This window comes from Perca flavescens, chromosome 15 (genome assembly GCF_004354835.1).
Source record: "Perca flavescens isolate YP-PL-M2 chromosome 15, PFLA_1.0, whole genome shotgun sequence".
In the NCBI taxonomy this organism is placed as follows: domain Eukaryota; kingdom Metazoa; phylum Chordata; class Actinopteri; order Perciformes; family Percidae; genus Perca; species Perca flavescens.
The window spans coordinates 16373214-16391294 of record NC_041345.1 but is presented as its reverse complement, the minus strand read 5'-3'; the positions used below and the strand labels follow the sequence as shown (position 1 = coordinate 16391294).

General features: G+C 38.8%; 2 protein-coding genes across 5 annotated transcripts; one reads left to right on the top strand and one right to left on the bottom strand.

Moving 5' to 3' along the window:
- Positions 1–377: 377 nt before the first annotated feature.
- On the bottom strand, positions 378–17508 carry rmi2 (RecQ mediated genome instability 2). 3 transcript variants are annotated; one of them, XR_003694407.1, is made up of 3 exons: positions 17125–17508; positions 15561–15838; positions 378–460 (listed from the first exon to the last, which is right to left on the bottom strand). XR_003694407.1 is itself a non-coding variant. In XM_028599447.1 (2 exons), exons 1-2 carry the CDS (start codon positions 17411–17413, stop codon positions 15687–15689), a joined length of 441 nt encoding a protein of 146 aa, XP_028455248.1. In that variant the 5' UTR covers positions 17414–17508; the 3' UTR covers positions 14291–15686. The 3 variants fall into 3 exon arrangements, 1 of the variants encoding a protein (XP_028455248.1); XR_003694406.1 differs by lacking the exon at positions 378–460 and adding an exon at positions 11073–11127; XM_028599447.1 differs by lacking the exon at positions 378–460 and having other exon boundaries at positions 14291–15838.
- On the top strand, positions 1816–14290 carry zc3h7a (zinc finger CCCH-type containing 7A). Of its 2 annotated transcripts, none has more exons than XM_028599446.1 (23): positions 1816–1997; positions 3321–3420; positions 4590–4629; positions 4819–5022; positions 6570–6728; positions 7531–7611; positions 7909–7962; positions 8046–8085; positions 8180–8523; positions 8606–8858; positions 8995–9023; positions 9129–9273; positions 9357–9515; positions 9916–10121; positions 10651–10751; positions 10878–11059; positions 11200–11273; positions 12034–12167; positions 12281–12386; positions 12499–12607; positions 12729–12862; positions 13300–13463; positions 13562–14290. In XM_028599446.1, the coding sequence occupies exons 2-23, from the start codon at positions 3353–3355 to the stop codon at positions 13749–13751; spliced, it is 2976 nt and encodes a 991-aa protein (XP_028455247.1). In that variant the 5' UTR covers positions 1816–1997; positions 3321–3352; the 3' UTR covers positions 13752–14290. The 2 variants fall into 2 exon arrangements, with proteins under 2 accessions (XP_028455247.1, XP_028455246.1); XM_028599445.1 differs by having other exon boundaries at positions 12031–12167.
- Positions 17509–18081: the final 573 nt, after the last annotated feature.

Sequence of the window (18081 nt, the reverse complement as noted above, 5' to 3'; positions counted from 1 at the left end):
TAGATTCAGATTAAATGAGAAACACTGGACAAGCTGAGTTTTAGCCTGAGAAACATACAGAGAATTATGATGTTTATTTTATTTTAATTTCACCTTTATTTTTACAGGCAAGTCATTAAGAACAGGTTCTTATTTACAATGGCGGCCTGACAAGTGGCATAGCCACTTAGGGAAAGGGAAGAAGGGCTAGATAATAAATACATTACAAATACATACAGTTTAGAAATGACATATAATACAATTTGAAATACTACACAGAAAACAATAAACACTTATATCGAGATAAGTGCACAGGTACATAGGTGAGTAAGAGAAGGAGAAACCATTAAAATATTTAGCTGGAAAAATTGTGTTATGTTGAGTAAAGAACAAACCTGTTCTTGGGGAAAACCGTGTTCAGTCCAGCTGAGCGTCTGTGCATGAAATTCATCCTGAATGAGGATCAGACAATAGCTCCGACCTAATGTGGGGAAAGAAAAACAAGTCAGGAAATGCTGAAAAGTAAGACGAAGGCAAGTAGTTGGCTGTCTGCCTGCTCACACAGAGCCTGTTGATAGACATTTGCTGCTCTACTTGTTTTGATATCTCATTGAACAACGTGCAAACCTAATTTGTACATGACAAAATGAAACAGAATTTAAAAAACAAATATGGAAAATGGGGGTTTGAAGGAGGGTTAATTGCTCATCTTATTCCCAACACTAATACTATTAAAAGTAATGTATTATAATAGTATTATAATACTTTCAGTTACTTCCAACAAAATATTTTTTAGCACTGGATGACGTGCTGTAACCTAAAACCCAGTACAGATCTAGCAACACAATAACGCATCAAATTAAATATGTTAATTAATTAAGAATAAGTGAGAAATGTATTTTACTTGAAGCTGAAACTCAAGCTCACTCACTCCTTGAGTTTCTCTTAGGGTCTACTTTGTGAACCACAGTTCCACATTTACAGAAACACTCACAGAGACCTAATGTGTTGATTAAACAAAAGACAAAATAACCAGGAACTCTCCGAGGAATATTTGCAGCAAGGAGAGTTGAGGGTGAGAGGAATTTTCATTGCTTCAGGATTAACAGTCTGAACTGTGATGTGTGTTTTAGATTTCAAGGGTTGGAAACAGCAACGGTGCAGGCAACAGCGTCTTGGCAGCATACCGGTATTAGCAAAATGCCTGAGGGATTGACAATGTTAGAGATGGAGTCCTCTGTCTGTATGGATTTTCAATATAAATATATAGGCAAAACAAAGTCAGGAAATCAGTTATATAAATATGACTATATATATAATATATAGTCATAATTCCTAAAATACTATATTACATTATTTTTGACTTGATATGCTTCTTCAATAAAAAAAGGCATGACTTTCAGCTCCACTCCCTTGATGTGCAGTTCTCTGTCATTTGCCTGAAGAAAAAGCCATTACTTGTACACTGACTCACTGGCTAGTTTTGTTTGCAGATAATGTGGCTCAAAACAAAGACATTTGATCCACACATCCAAACAGTTGTCAGTGAGCTATTACCGACAAGAAAATGATCCAGAGTAGCATATCAAATGTAAAAATAAACAACAATTTGCTGGTGATATTGATATATAAATCACACATTAAATTAAATTAATTAGTATAAAAAACAACAGCTATGTATTTAATTTAATGTGTGATTTATATAGCCATATAATGTATTATGATATTTATTATTCATATTATTATATACTTATTGGTTTATTGATCCATGCTTATTGAAGTTGCATTGCTATTTTCTGTGTGAAATGTTGCAGTGTCCTTCCACTGTCTGCCAGGGGCAGCACTGCGCTGGTGTCCATGTTCGCTCTCCCTCCAGTCAAAGTAGAAGAAGAAGAAGCAAAGGGCGGCCTTCAGCGATACAGCACATCTAGCTAAGTTATTTTAGCTAGAACGAGAAATCACTTTCCCTCCTTTTAGATAACCGACGTAAGGGTTGTTTGGAATAAAGATCCATTCATGTAAGTATGAACAGCAGGCATTGTTGGTTAATTAATGTGCTATTTACCAGGTCTCAGGCGGGAGCTAAACATCTACGGCTCGCTATTGTTTGCGTTGGGGGAACTAACGTTAGCTAGTTCAACTTGGGCATGCCTATGCTTTGTTAGGTTCAGTGTACTTCCTAGAAACTTAGTCTGGTAACGCCATGTAACGTTAGCTGGTTAGGCCGGTGTGTTTCCAGCACCGGAGAACACTGTTGCGTTCCATCGGTTCAGATTTGTTGGCAGTGCTGAAACTATGTAGGCTACACATTGCTATCCTTTGCTAGCAGATGATGATCGCTAACTACAAGTCTACTCTCGGCGGTTCCTCGACCGCGGGTAACACACGTGCGCTAAATGCCATGCGTCCAATATCGGACAGCCCCTTTACGAGGTGCTTCCTCACTCGTGAAAACTTGATTCTAAATTTTTCTAAAGTCTTTGTCCACAGTGAACCCGTCGTCTTGTCGACACGATTGTTAAGCAATTAACGCTCCTAAACACAAACATGTTCCTAGAATATAGTGAATTTTGGCTATGCTGACCGAAACAGGACAGGAGCACCCTTCTAAAGCCTTTTACCAGGTTCCTGTCTCTTCCTGTAACCCAGATGCTCATTTGATTAGTAACTATTTTAGAAGAAACGTAAACTAAAAAAACTATCATGTATATTAGCAATGGTTGACAGGTTGGCGGTATTATGCGATGTTACAGCAAATCTTCATATCTAAACCATGTTAATAACACGATGAATGGCTGTCAATAACGTCATATGCTCCAATACAAACTATTCGGGACGCCCAAGCTACATGTTATATATTCCTAGCATGTGAAACGCTTGCATTTGCTTGAAAGCTGAAATATTAGGCAGTGCTGTCGAAATGATGTCCGATAATGGACCTCCTACTTTCAGATTCTATGTTTAAACCGTTTTCCCGAGCCAGCAAATGTACCTTTTATCGTCCACAGCTTTTCAGTTTAAGGTTGATTTTAAACTGAGGTGTTTTGGTAACGTTATCAGCTCGCAAGCTAACAAAAATGTTTGTTAGCTTTGATTTCCGGAACTACACGTGTGTCGTCATCACTACGTTAAATGCGGAAGCTATAAACATTGAAGGCAATAAGCCTTTCAATAATATAATGCCTGTGAACGCAGAGCCTATTCAACTGCGTGAGTAAACCAGTTGGACAACCTGATTATGGTGATTTATGATAAGCAAGAAGTGCTTTTATGTTATCTTATTGCTGTTTTTTTGCCAGTGACTTTCACCAGATAATATAATATGTATCCTATCATTTCAGGTGCTGACAGAGGAGTGGATATTAATACAAACATGTCTGGAGCATGTCAGGACAGAAGGAGTCGCTGGCAGGAGATTCAGAAAGGCCTACAGTTCATCCAGTAAGTGTCATAGTTTAGATCACTGGTTGTTAAAGTCGGAGCGTAACTGAATTTTACTAATATAATACTTCAAGCCCTAATGAGTAAGCAGACGTGTGTAATGTTCTGATCCTATGTTTTACACTTCCTGATGTTGCCATGCCCACTAGTATTTTTTTTTTTTTGTCATCCTATCTTGGAAATATTGCAGAGGATAACCAGATGAAGACTCTTACCAGCTACAAGTACTCGTCTGCCTGTGTTTGCGGGTCCTTTTTTAAATGAAAAAGTGTGGGTACCTCTGTAGACTGCATGATGCAACAATGATTTGTCAGCTTTGCGTTATGCATTGTTCAGATCAGATGGGTGTCAGTGTGACAGCTGATTACTGGCTTCACGTTAGTTTTGTTTTTAATGTGGGATGTTCTCCTGATCTGAGCTTTGTATTCATGCATCAGGCAGACTCGCAGTATGCCCATATTGTTTTTAGAGCTACACCAGGCAGTGCCGTGTTGCATTTTCATCTAATCTGGCAAAGCCTTTTATTTGTAAAACAAAAGTGATACTTAAAATACTACTCTGCTCGTCATCGCTGTGCAGTCAAACTTGAATCTTAATGTCACGATGTGTTAAGTTGTCTGAGACTGATACTCTGAAAGAGGAAAGATTCCTTTAAATTCCAGACAGCAGCTGACCTGGAAAGCAGCATAACCAAACAACCTCCCAATCAATGATTATTGCAAAATGCTCCATGACATTTTAATAACACAGCCTTTATTTATATAGCTAGCTTCAAGTGAAACAATTCATCTGCCCAGTTTTACAATGCACCAAATGATTAAGAACTGTTGCTGATATTAATCTCGGCAGTACCTTTAGTTCTGTGTCAGCATGCAGATGTGTATTATTGTACCCTTTGTACAAAAATCATGACAGATCCGTATCAATGTCTTTGAACCATGTTGAGAGATCTAGAGTATATAAAGCCTCATTTACTCAAAGAGTAAGATGTGAAGGATGACCAAATGATCAATCAACGTTACTTGCGGTCCTACTTTGTACTGAATGAAACCTTATGACCTCTGAATGCAACTGGACTCTAACCACCACTGTTACTTCTCACTCCAATGTATGTTCTTGTTCTGCTGACACTTTAAAGGTCTGTAACGTGAACTCCCTTTTGCTTTTAGATCAACCCTTCCATTTCCTGGAAGTCAAGAGCAGTATGAGGTAAGCTCTGTAAATTTTGATACGCTCCCATTTTGTATAAACATTTGTATAGAGCTGAACTGATTTAGGGATAATGACAGGCTCACATGAAAAAAAAAAAAAAAAAAAAAAATAACGGGGCCTGAATGAAATGACAAATCGGCTGGACTATGTATATTTTGTACTGATCTGGTTCTCTTAATATTTCAGGTGTTCATTAAGGATCTCGTGTGGAATCTTTTTGGCGAAGGAAATGACGTGTTTAAAGAAGGGGAGTGGACAAAATCCATCGAGATGTACACAGAAGCCTTGAGTATAGCGGAGTATGCTGACTCGGAAGATATCTGTGTTCCAACACGTTTGCTGGAAAAGCTGTATGCAAATCGAGCTGCCGCGTACCTAAACATTGTTCCGGTAAGTAGGCGGTGACCATCACACTTGAGTCTCTCTTCAGTTTCCATCACAATCACTTTGAAGTCCCTTTTCATTTTGACTCTACCACATTTATTTGTCTTACTTCATTTCACACACTTAGCATCATAATAAGACCAAAAAGAGGATCTTTTCTTCACCAGCATTACTTTTTGAGCTTGCTAACTGTTCATATGAAAGCACAAGACAATACTTCAGAGGTTGTGGAGAGAATGGCAGGGAAGGTGCATGAGGCATATTGAAGCTTTTAACTAGTGGGGTAGGGCTGACCTCTTTAATTAATGTTTGTGCTGAGTGCGGCCAACTTCATTGAGTGGGAACATAATGCGGCCGGGCGCAGTCACTTCCTGGAGTTTCGCTGGTTGCCTGGCAACCTCATGGTGACGAGACTCCATGACAAAGACATAAAGATCTTCCCATCTAACTGGTTAAGAAAGCAAATGCACTTGCCAAAATGTCAAAGTAATATTTTAAAATAAAACAAAACAAATTGTTGCTATTAACTGGTGTTTACATTCACCAATTTATTTACTAGCCTCTTATTACACAGAATGTAGGACTGTAATCTGAAATCGGTTACAATAACCCTAGTTTGACAACATGATGAGATGCTTTGAGGTCCCATGAGGTGCACAATAATTTGGTTGTCATTAGGGCTGGGCAATATATCGATTATTATATCGATATCGTGTTATGAGACTAGATATTGTCTTAGATTTTGGATATCGTGATATGACATAAGTGTTGTCTTTCACTGGTTTTAAAGGGTGCATTACAGTAGAGTAATGTACTTTTCTGAACTTACCAGACTGTTCTAGCTGTTCTATTATTTGCCTTTTCCTCACTTAGACATTATGTCCACATTACTGATGATTATTTATCTAAAATCTAAGTGTGAATATATTTTGTTAAAGCATCTAGAATATTGATATCGAGGTATTTGGTCAGGAATATCGTGATGTCTGATTTTCTCCCGATCGCCCAGCCCTAGTTGTCATGCAAAACTGGATCATTAAAAAAATGCATCAATAAGGTTTGATGAATGGATGATATTTATGAATGCATCAAATAATGATCCACCTGAAGGGTGTGAGTTGCATGCACGACGAAATGACTTGTACTACACTCATGATACCTGTAGTATAATAATTCAATGTCATGGGATGCACAGTGACGCCTTACACGTTGTGCTAGACTTCCTTTCTAGACAGAACAGTCACTTTGAACGCTGTTCTTCAGAAATCTAAGAATCAGTTGAGAAACTCAGGATCCACTTAGAAAATCCCCATTTGGGAATGATTGATGCTTTCAGAGCAAAATTCAGTTACTCTTTCCGGTCAGTGTTCGTCATGTTACATGGCAATACAAAAAACACTACTTTCATCAGGGAAACCACACCCATACCCAACTCAGTTCACTGAACACATAAAGTCAATTTATGATCAAACTGCAGTTTCTATGTTCTCTGTTCACTACAGCACAGTGGTTAAATATGGTTTTCCTAACTCTGGGACATATCTTGTTTTAAGGGACTGTATGACCAAGCATTAGAAGACTGTGAAAAGGCTCTCCATTTGAATGAGGGGAACTACAAAGCGCTGTACAGAAAAGCTAAATCCTTGAAGGAGATGGGGAGACATCAAGAGGCCTATGAGGCTGTTGCCAAATGCTCTCTAGCAGTGCCTCAGGTAAGGTCTAACATCTGCGTGTTGTATGTTGACTATTCACATGTGCAGGAGATCCACTCACTTTTATGTCTCTGCAAATTTGACAAAAAATTAAGCAAATTGAAATGCTGACCAGGCTGCCTGAAGGAACACAACGCCCAGTGGAGTCTTGATGTTTCTGGCGTGTTGCCTGACAGTCAGTTCATTGTTGTGTGAGTGTTCATATTTGTGTGACTGTTGGTGCGCTATCTTTAGTTTAAATTGAGACATTTTCAGGCAAATTTAAGTAAAACTGATGTCAGTCCAACTTCAGTGTAATAAGCACCCACATTTAATTTAAGGTTTAAGAGACTTTTCTGCACTGGTTAATACTAAAATATTAACTTTTTTTTTTTTACTACAAAAACACACTGAATTATACTATATATGCACACTTTATGATACTATATATGGAGAGGAGTATCATCCTGGATACAGTATGTTGTCGCAGGAACAACAAGATTTAAACGACCTCTCTTCATCTCCAATATGATAAAATACTGCCGTTCCAAAGGCAACCAACAACCGCACTTTAGGGGTGTGTTGCACCTTTTTAAAAGGTTGCTGAAGCTGAAATGCATGCACAGTGACCGGAGTCTTGATTCATAAAAGCAAGTTTCACAATACAATATGTATGTGCAAAATAAAATCCTTGCAGTTGGAAAAAGAAAAAAATTGTTTTGATACAATATATTAAGGAAAGCAGAAAAAAAATCTGTTGAACAAAGATCAAAGGCAGTGATTGTGTTTGAATAAACACTGTCAATTTGTATTGTTTCCCCAGGATACCAGTGTCACACAGCTGACTCAGGACCTTGCCAAAATTTTGGGATTGAAAATCCGTAAAGCTTATGTAAGGAGTAAGGTACGTGTGTCTCAGGAACCATCTCATACCGTCTGAGACTTGGCTTATTTACTGAAAAAAGTTGAGTGTTTTTTTTTAATAATATACATTAGGGCTGTCCTCGACTAAAGATATTCTTAGTCGACTAACACTTATAGGATTTTGTCGACTAATCGATTAGTTGATTTAATTGACAGAGCTGTGTGCTTTGAGGTGGTTAAAACACAGAAAAGCACAATATAAATGTAGTTAATTAACCATCTGTAAAACTGAGTTTCTCCACAATTAATCCTGCAAAAGCTAATTCTGTTTTAACAGCCTGCCTTGAATGTTTTGCGAGGATCAAATTATCAGGATGCATCATGTGACAAGGTAACGATCTAAAATGTATATGACAAAATATATATCTATGCTCGCCTATAATGCATTGTTTAATACATTTCTTCTGCATTCAGTTTTCCCATGGCTCTCCTTCAGTTGAAGATATAGAAATTGGTAAGTTTATTGCTTAATAAAGCTTTGATTTGTTAATTTAAAGGGTAAGGAAAGAAAATGTACTCCTCATATTTTCTCCCTGATGTGTTTTTAGAAGTGCCTCAGCTAACCCAGGATAGCAGTGTTTTGGCTCTTGCCCCAGCTCCAAGCCAAGCTCCAGTGGCCGTGCACCCGGCTCTAAATGAAGCAGTGGTGGATGAACTTCTTCCTAAAAACTGTGTCTCGTCTGTATCCCTGTCTGAGCCGCCAGGCTTCGAGTCCGTTCCCAAGCCTGTATCTGTATCCACGTCGGTCCCCCTTCCCGTGCCCACGTTTGTTAATGGGTGCAGAACCAGTAAGCCTTGTATGATGCTTGAAACAAGTCAAGATTTTGACGCAGACATCATTGGGGACGACCTAGATGATCTACTGGACCAAGCTGGCCCGGAGTCAGCCATGGTTAGTGAACGGCTACGGCGATGTGACAGTGTGTCGATATCTGAGCTCAAGTGTGACTTTTGTTTTGTCTCTTCCTTTTTAGGTTATACCCACAATGAAGGGGCCTCTCCCTCTGCCAACCAGTATTGCCTCGGGCAGTTCCATGTCGAGTTCATTCCTGATGCCATCTCACATCAACTCCTTTCTCCACAGCAGTACCCAGCAGTGCACCGTAACTCTGCCCCCGCTGTATCACAAGTCGGGGTCAAGTACGTATTTTGGTATAGACACTTTTGACACCCTCCCCCAACCACTGGACTCCCTGGATAGTCTCACCATGAACGACTATAAAACGGGTAGGCTACTTTGTTACCTGGCCCGCTCAATCACAGGGCTTTACTTTGTTTCAAATAAAAAAGTCGCTCAGTATCAATACATGCATATCAGCTGACTAGTACATTACTCTTTTTCTCCCCTCTGTTAAATGGACAGATTATGCTCAGAATCCATTCAGGTCACAGGTAATTGTTTTGTATTCATTATTGCCAGCCTAGATATTGTTACAGGCTCTTACTTTGTCATAATTCATATTTCATCTTTTTTTCTTCTATTGTTTTTTTAACCAGCTGAACAATAATGAAACTCCAATGGGAATGGCTGTGGGTATGCCTGAAGTGAAGGGTCTTCCTGCTGCTGTAGACTTAGCAAAAAACCCCTTAGCTGAAACACATGAATTCAAACAAGCGTGCTCGGTCTGCTACGTTAAAACTGGTGAGGAATGTTCTTTTGTGTTCTTGTGTGTGTGTGTGTCTGTGTCTGTCAATCAGTCGGTTTATCTATTTGTGTATCCACAGGGCCCGGTGTGTTGGATTACACACTTCATACAGAAGAGCATAAATGCAGAAAGGACGCTTTACTTGGCCGAATCAAACATTTGCCAGACAAATCGTGGAAGCTCATTCGGCCCAGACCAACAAAAACCCAATATGTTGGACCTTATTACATTTGCAAAGGTAACATTTATATATGTGTAAATGTCTTCGCTTTCCTGCTTTTGCCTTTTTATATTACTTTTTTTTTTTTTTTTTTTTACCTACAAATCCCAATAGTTTGATTTTTCCTGGAGAGAAAAAAAAATTAATAGATGGCTTTTTTTGTAATACAGATTGGTTAAAAAAATAAAATAGTCAGTTCCCTAAGCATGACAACATTTTCCCCATTACTTCCTCTTTGGTTTATAATTCCCTACCTGCCCTTATGTGTTAGGGATACACGTAAATATTCACATTATTTCGCGGAGCATTTGCACAGCTTCTTTCACTTAGTTTGTGGTACTTTTTCCACTTTGCTGTTGCACACACAAGTCGTGTGTGGATAACTGCTGATACTAAAATGTTACATGTGCTGTTTCAGAGGTGGCTATTGGAAAAGAGTGCCTGTACCCTGGCCACTGTACATTTGCATACTGCCAGGAAGAGATTGATGTTTGGACACTGGAGCGGAAAGGGTTCATCTCCAGAGAGCTACTCTTCGATCCTTATGGGCCCAACTCCAACATCAGGTTGACTGTCCCCAAGATCTTACAGGAGCATCATGGGATATTCATGTTTCTCTGTGGTGTGAGTATTTATTTAATTTCAAAACTAATGACCTCAGATTGTGTTGGTGTGCATTTCATTGATAACAATAACTGTATAGTGCTGCCGCTGCTGGAACCTGATGTTGTCAATGACGCCCATTGGCAGCATTGTTTTTTTTGTTTTTTTTATTCCAGTGTGAGAAGAAAAAAAAAATGCTTGTCTCATTGTAAATGGATATTTACCTCCCAAAGATGTTTCTTACATTTATACATATTTACATTTATAGTCACTGGTTTCACTTTACCCGGAGCAAAATTGAAATAGGCCAATAAATACAAAAATGTTAATGTGATGAATGCAATGCTGTGCTTTTCATTGGAGTGTAATTGTTTGCTTCTGTTGTTCTTTCTTGTATTCTGTGGTGCTCATTAGTAGCTGGTATACTTTGATCTATTGTTAGTTTTAGAGTGATATTTGGTGGAATATTCTTGTTATTTTGTAGCAAATATAGTCATTGCTGTAGTAAATCTGCTGTTTTTATAGAATATTAAAAACTTTCAATTTGCAGGTGTGCTTTGACCATAAACCCAGAATAATCAGCAAAACCAACAAAGATGACTCATCACTTTGCTCTCATCCAGTGACCAAGCATGACTTTGAGGATCATAAGTAAGTCACCATCATTTAGCTTATGAATTTATAGTTTATAAGTTATCTACCAAAGCACACAAGACCTTGTGCAAATATGAGGGAAGAAGAGCAGGATAAACTAAACGTGGGGACATTGTCTCTTAGGTGCCTGGTCCACATTTTGAAGGAGAACACAGTCCGTTATTCCAAAATCAGACCGCTGAGTCCTCAGTGCCAGCTGGATCTTTGTCGCCATGAAGTACGCTACGGCTGCGTGAGAGAGGACGACTGCTTCTACGCCCACAGCCTCATCGAGCTGAAGGTCTGGATGATGCAGCACGAGCTCGGTAAGCTTTTTTTTTTTTTTTTTTTTTTTTTTTTAAAGTACTCTCCCAAGGGCTGGGTGGCTTTGTACCTAGGAACACAGAATTTAATATAATTTAATTATTTCCCCTTTGTATACTTTTTTTTTTTTTAAATCATATAGGTATCACTCATGAAAGTATTGTCCAAGAGGCAAAGAAGTTTTGGAATGCAACAGCGTCGTTGCAGGGAGCCCAGGTAAGCCCAACATAAGGACTCATGTTTCTCATGTTTGCTTTTATTATATATTATATTATGAATATGAATTATTTTGACTAATTAAGATCAGAGGATGTTAACGGATAATCAGACTGTCAAAGTGAAGTCAGAATAATGATATCAAATTAAATACCCAAAATTCAATAAAAGTAGTGAACTGATTGCTAAATTTGACTTGTGAAGAGCTTTTCATGGAACCTTCTGTGTTGCTTTTGGGCAATTTGCTTGAAAGAAACCCAATGTTCTGATATAGAAACTTTGAAAAAGGGTCAAATTTGACAGGAGGGTAGAGCTGGGCAATATATCGATATCGTGATATCAGACTAGATAGCTTCTTATTTGGGATATTGTAATATCGTAGTATGGCATAAGTGTTGTCTTTTCCTGGTTTTAAAGGCTGCATTGCAGTAAAGTGATGTCATTTTCTGAACCTACCAGACTGTTGTAACTGTTCTATTATTTGCCTTTACCCACTTAGTCATTATATCCACATTACTGATGATTATTTATCAAAAATCTCATTGTGTGAATGTTGTGAAAGCACTAACCCTAACACTACAATATCGTTGCGGTATCGATAGAGGTATTTGGTCAAAAATATTGTGATATTTGATTTTGTCCATATCGCCCAGCCCTAAAGGAGGGTTAATAGTGTATATTCTGGCTAAATCTTCTAGTTGTCTCACTGTTGCTTTGTGTTAATCAAAGATTTTAACCAGTCTTCATATTTCATCAGCAGCTTTCCAGTGCACAGAGAAGGTTCGGGCCTCCAAATCTGAAGATGATGTTTGTTTGTGGCCAGTGTTGGAGAAATGGCCAACTAAGTGAAGCTGACAAAAACAAGAAGTATTGCTCAGCCAAGGCGAGACACACGTAAGTATTCCCAAGTCTTCAACACGTGACCTGTAGACCGGAGGCGAATTGATAAGTGAACCGGTGCCATCCAATACCTCGCCACGCACTCAGTCTCTGTCTTTCTGTCTCAGGTGGGCAAAAGACAGGCGGGTGGTGCTTGTAAGTTCCCATGAAAGGAAAAAGTGGACAACAGTTCGTCCACTTCCAACCAAAAAACCCATCCCATCTCAATTTGAGGTACGTGCCAAACATTTTTTCTGCTCTGTGGTCGTTTGTTCTGTGCGTTTCTGAATAAAACTAAATCTCCTGCAATGGTCGCCAAATGTTATTTTTTTTCCCCTTTCTTTAGATTTGCATGCACGTGACAGCTGGCAAAAAGTGTCAGTACATTGGGAATTGCACATTTGCCCACAGTGTAGAAGAAAGAGACCTTTGGACCTACATGAAGGAAAACAACAGTGAGTTTTGTCCGGGAGATGGGCTCTCTTAACTTGGTAGAATTTAATTAGTAGAACTTGGTTGGTGAATTGGTGTGTGTGAGATGCACCAACAGTCGCTCGTTTTTATCCCCTTGTTTAGTTCCAGATATGGATCAGCTTTATGAGCAGTGGCTGCAGTCCCAGAAGCCTGGCTGGGGTGAGGAGACCTCCAATAACTCTGTCAGGGAGAATGGCAAACAGATCCACATGCCAACAGACTACGCTGAAGAAGTGGTGAGTTTAAAAACCCAGCAAACATGACCCACTGTTTTTATCTGGTGACACATACAGACTCCTAAGCAATGGTGGTGTATTGCTTTTTTGTGGTAGCTAATCATTTAGTAGTGGGAATCTGTGGATGCGACAGCTTTGAATTAGGGCAGGGCAGTATATTGATAATATATCTAAAATCGTCTTAGATTTTTTTCAGATTGCAACATGGCGTAAGTGCCGTCCTTTTTCTGGTTTTAATGGCTGCAACAGTAAAGTAATTCCATTTTCTGAACTTGCCAGACCTTTCCAGGCTGCTCTCCCTTGGTCTTAACCCTACAATATCGTCTTAATATCGTAATGTTTGATTTTCTCCATATTGCCCAGCCCTACTTTGAATGATTAACAAACGGGTGGTAATAAGTCATTTGTTTACACGAGACGGCTCCATGTTTTCGCAGGCTGGGAATCACTGTTGGCTGTGTGGTAAAAACTGCAACAGTGAGAAGCAGTGGCAGCAGCATATTACTTCAGAAAAACACAAAGACAGAGTTTTCAACTCTGAGGATGATCAGAACTGCTGGCAGTATCGGTTTCCCACAGGAACTTTCAAAGTTTGTGAGAGGTAAGATTATTAGCCACGGAACACTCTAGGTCTCTGGTTACCAGTCGGAGTCCATTGGTTTTTGACGGTTGACCTTTTTTAATTTTGTGTTCTGATAGGTTCCTCAAAGGCACGTGCACAGAGGATGAGTTGTGTAAGCTGGCACACGGGGAGCAGGAACTAAAAGAGTGGATGGAGCGCAGGGAATTCCTTTTGATGAAACTTGCCAAAGCCAGAAAAGACCATCTTATAGCACCAAATGACAATGACTTTGGAAAATACAGTTTTCTGCTTAAAGACATTATATAATGATGTGACGACAATATTCATGATGTGATGACAATATTCATGCTCAGTTGCAAATAATGCAGTATTCAAACAGTCTAGAGTCAGGTGATCCTCGAGGGCCTCCTAGGTGCACAGGAAACTGCCTGATCACAGCATGATTTTAAAGAGCGGGTTCAGGACCGGCCCTCTGATTGGTGGCTGGATTACTCTCATTTGAACTACAGAAGTGTTATTGTTAACAACTTAATGAGTGAGAGACACTTGTAAGCTTTGCTATGCGCCATTCATTAGAATATCTGAAAATGGTGCTGAATATAGCATGCGTGAACCTTGATCAGAAATGTGTTCAGATACAGTTGACAAAGTAATTTCGTCTCATAAGCAGTTTGTATATGTTAATGACCTTTACTTTAAATATGTTTTAAGTATGGAATACTTAAATTGAGAGTTCAGTTGACACTCTTATTTTAATCGGTCAGCATAGGTCATTTTCCCTTTCCATTTATCTAATATGTTACCAGTGTAACGGGTACCACACCAAATAAAGCTTCTTTTCTTAATCTGTGTTCAACTGCTGTTTTATTAATTACACATCTGGAACCAGTAACCAGTGGGGATAAGTATTCAGATCTTCTAGGTAATTTAAAGTAGTAATACCAAACTGTAGACATATTTCATTACAAGTAAAAGTCCTGTATTGAACACCTTGATATACATGTATTAGCAAAGTACATAAATTATAAAGTACTCTGACTGTTACTCTATCATCTGTCCATTTTCTCACTGATAAATTAACAGTTCCTATTTTATAAACTCATTTTGTATGTTAAATCTTTGTAAAGTAACTACAGCTGTCAATTGTATTTGAGTAAAAAGTACATTTCACTCACATGTACGTAGGGCTGGGTACAGAATGAATTCAATGCTTTTTAGGAGGCACTGACCGAATTGCCTTAGTATCAAATAACCTAAAAATGCCTCATCATTCAGTAGCAAATTTCAAAACCTAAGGAGTAAATCTAGGCGTCAGTGAGCCAATAAGAACACAGCATGCTTCTACCAAGATCTAAAAATGCTGCTGATTGGCTGTAGAGGAATGCATGAGAGACTGTTATGCACAGAGACGGGGCTCACGTAGTAGGTACTGAAAAATAAATACGATTTTTGCCATAATGTAATTTTTTTGTTTAAATGGATATATAAAATTGGTATTGAAAAAAGTAGTGTTCAGGAACCGGTATCGAAATCACGTTATTTGTATCTGTGCCAGTATCTAACATTTTTTAGCGATACCCAGCCCTAAGTGTAAGTATAAAGTACAATGAAATGGAAATACTCTAGTACAGTACAAGTAACTCAATTAAATTCACTTTGTTACATTCCACCACAGTCGGTCACAGGCGGACATGAACTTGGATAACAATTTTGCAATGTGATTTCATTGTTTTCTGCTGAAATCAAGATGGAGTTTAATATTTTGTTCTTGAAAAACAGGTTTTAACAACAATCTTAATTTGTTACTCTTGTTACAGTATGCATAAAGATCTATATGTTTATAGTAGAGAAAAGTAGGTTGAGTACTTGACAATCTAAGTCATCTTTATTTAATATTTGTATAACCATCTTATAGCTACGCTAAATGAATGCCAAATTATACGCTTCCTACATCAAGTTAACGAGCCAAGATGGCGCCTTATCTGGATGTCATTTTTCTCCCAGAGTGTTAGCAGATACTTTTTTAGAGGCAATAAGAGGCCTGCAGCTCCACTTCTTCTCTATAAAGACTCACTGCATAAATACTGTATGCATACTGTCACTCTTGCATAATACCTTCCAGTCAGAATCCGCTGTAGTTTTTTCCATTTGTCAAGAATCACTAGACTGGTCCAGCTGGATATGACAGGAGCAGGTCATCCTGCCGCCGGCGAGGTGATGTTTGCACCAACAGTTTGGCATTCAGGCCAGCACCTGCTGCAGGTCCTCCACCTCCAGCTTCCACATCTGCCGGTGATGCGCAGCGAGCTCAGAGAGGTCTGCCATCTTCACTGCACGGATGACTGGCTCCGGGGAGACGGCCTGGATGACACCCATCACCATGACATATTTGCCTGTAAAAACAGCAGCAGGTGCCCAATTGTTCAGTGACAACAGATTCAAGGAAACAAGGACGGTGATGTGGGGAGACGTGGCTGGTTTTCAGATAGATATATTCATGTGGACTCATTGTTTTTAAGATTACTGATCCTGCTTTAAGCACACAATTTGCAATTCTCATGTCTGGGTGTGGTAGACTTCCATATCGATCTAACAGGAATCATAAATTGAATTCTTAAACAATAAACACTGGTATGATCACTAAATAGTAAGATAAACCATAAAGAATGTAGTGGTGGAAGGTAAAAACATTCAAATTAATCAAAAACCTTCTAATGCGTCATATTTTAAGCTTATAAATTTGCAGTGTTATTCCATCCATAAGGCCCAACAGACCTTTCTCACAGCAGACGATTTTGCTTGTTTAGCGGAGGTGTAACATGAACAATGGCTGCGTTCTAAATCCAGATCTGGATGACGGATCACATTTTTTATTTTTTTAAACAAAAAAGTTTCACAAATTAATTGAATATAGAAATGTATACATATTTTAAACTCCATGTTCAACTGGTCCAGTACAGCTATTATTTAGACCTGGATTCATCTCGTTTTACAAGATCTGGACAGAGGAAAAGTAGTGAAGTCGTTTACATTAACAGTGTTTTGCCCTGGGGCAAAAAGAAAGACGAATTCAAGCTCCTAATTGACACCCCATGTTTTTGACACAGGCCCGCTATACACAAAAACATAATTATGTCAGTTGATATTTTAGAGCTGCAACATAAGTCGATTAATCAATTGGTATGGATAGAAAAATAATCAACTATTTTGATAATGATAAAGTCATTTTTCAAGAAAACAATGCCAGATATTCTCTGCTTCCAGCTTATTTTTTTAAGGCTTTTTCAATTTTGTTTTATTAGAAATTGAACTTCTTTGAGGTTTGGGATTGTTGGTTAGACAAAATATTACATTCAAAGACCTTTGTATTTTTTCCCTCAATCTAGGCCTGGTGTATTGTTGTAGAAAAGTGAGGTATACGTGCAGTTTAGTGTCCCAAATTCCCCATACAATGTCCTTAATTAATTATGAACCTGCTAAACTACCTGTGCTACCTTAACCCTACCATTAACCTGTCTCAAATAAGACCATCATTTGGGACACTCAGTTTTTGGAAAATAATTTGTGACACTAAACTGCACGTAAGCCGAAAAGTGAAACCCATATAACGTTATACCACACCTGAAACATACAACTGTCTTTAATCTGACTTATTGATCAAATCAGAAACAAACTTTACCTTGGGACAAACATGGTTTCCCTTTGGGGATGTTGTTGACGCCTTGAACAGCAAAGGTTCCCGTCTCATCCATCAGCAGCACGGTGTTTCTGTCCAGCTGGACCTCCAGTACGGTCCCCTGCATCCACACTAGAGAGACCAGCAGAACGCGGCCCCTGCCCAGCTTGATAACACACCCATCCCCGATGTCGGCCGTCCCGCGGCTCTCTGCCGTCCTCAGCTGACCGGACAATATTTTAACCGGCGGTGGGCGTTTCCTCTCTACGGTTGTTGTCGCCGTTTTGTACATTACCAACTGCTACCGTTTAACGGTGGTCCAAGGATGGAAAAGTCTGCATTACCCGCGTCGACGTCTCTCTGCTCCCGCCACTAATGGGCGTATTCTACGCATGGTTCTACGGAAGCAATAAATTCATTTCCGGTCTATTATCCTTCAGAGTAAAAGCATTCTCTCAGTCTCTGACATACCGTGGAGTTGCCCACTGTACAATTCCATTTTGTGAATGATACAGGATTATTATTTTTTTGATAAGTTGTGCATTAAGAATCACACATACTGACCGTTGTAGTGTAGGAAGGTCAGGCTTTTTTTTTTTTTTACTTCCTACAGTTCCGTCTATCATTTTTCAACCTTTGCCATATATGACATGCAAATTCAACGTTAACAACTGTTACAACCCATGGCTTTACATTTTGATTTCATATTTGATTTTGACTTAAATACAATGTTTTATTAAAATCTGTTTTTGTCAACTCCATGTGTTTAGAGAAATAGGCACATATTTAACTGTTGTGTTATTGGTTAATTACCATCAATCTGCAGCTTGTGATACAGGATTTTTTACTTACCCCAGTAATCAACAGGGAAATAGCAAAGTGTATATGCTTAATATGCTTCTTCTTTTCTTTCTTTTTTAACCATTATCATTTTCTCAGTTTAGATGTGTTCTGCTGAAA

What these genes read in the sequence shown, in the direction of transcription:
- zc3h7a (XM_028599445.1), top strand. Translation starts at nt 3,353, where the DNA reads ATGTCTGGAGCATGTCAGGACAGAAGGAGTCGCTGGCAGGAGATTCAG. An exon ending in AAGCTTATGTAAGGAGTAAG is followed by an intron (nt 7,612 to 7,908) that starts GTACGTGTGTCT and finishes CTGTTTTAACAG; the next exon opens with CCTGCCTTGAATGTTTTGCG. An exon ending in AGTTGAAGATATAGAAATTG is followed by an intron (nt 8,086 to 8,179) that starts GTAAGTTTATTG and finishes ATGTGTTTTTAG; the next exon opens with AAGTGCCTCAGCTAACCCAG.
- rmi2 (XM_028599447.1), bottom strand. Translation starts at nt 17,413, where the DNA reads ATGTACAAAACGGCGACAACAACCGTAGAGAGGAAACGCCCACCGCCG. An exon ending in GAAACCATGTTTGTCCCAAG is followed by an intron (nt 15,839 to 17,124) that starts GTAAAGTTTGTT and finishes CTGTTTTTACAG; the next exon opens with GCAAATATGTCATGGTGATG.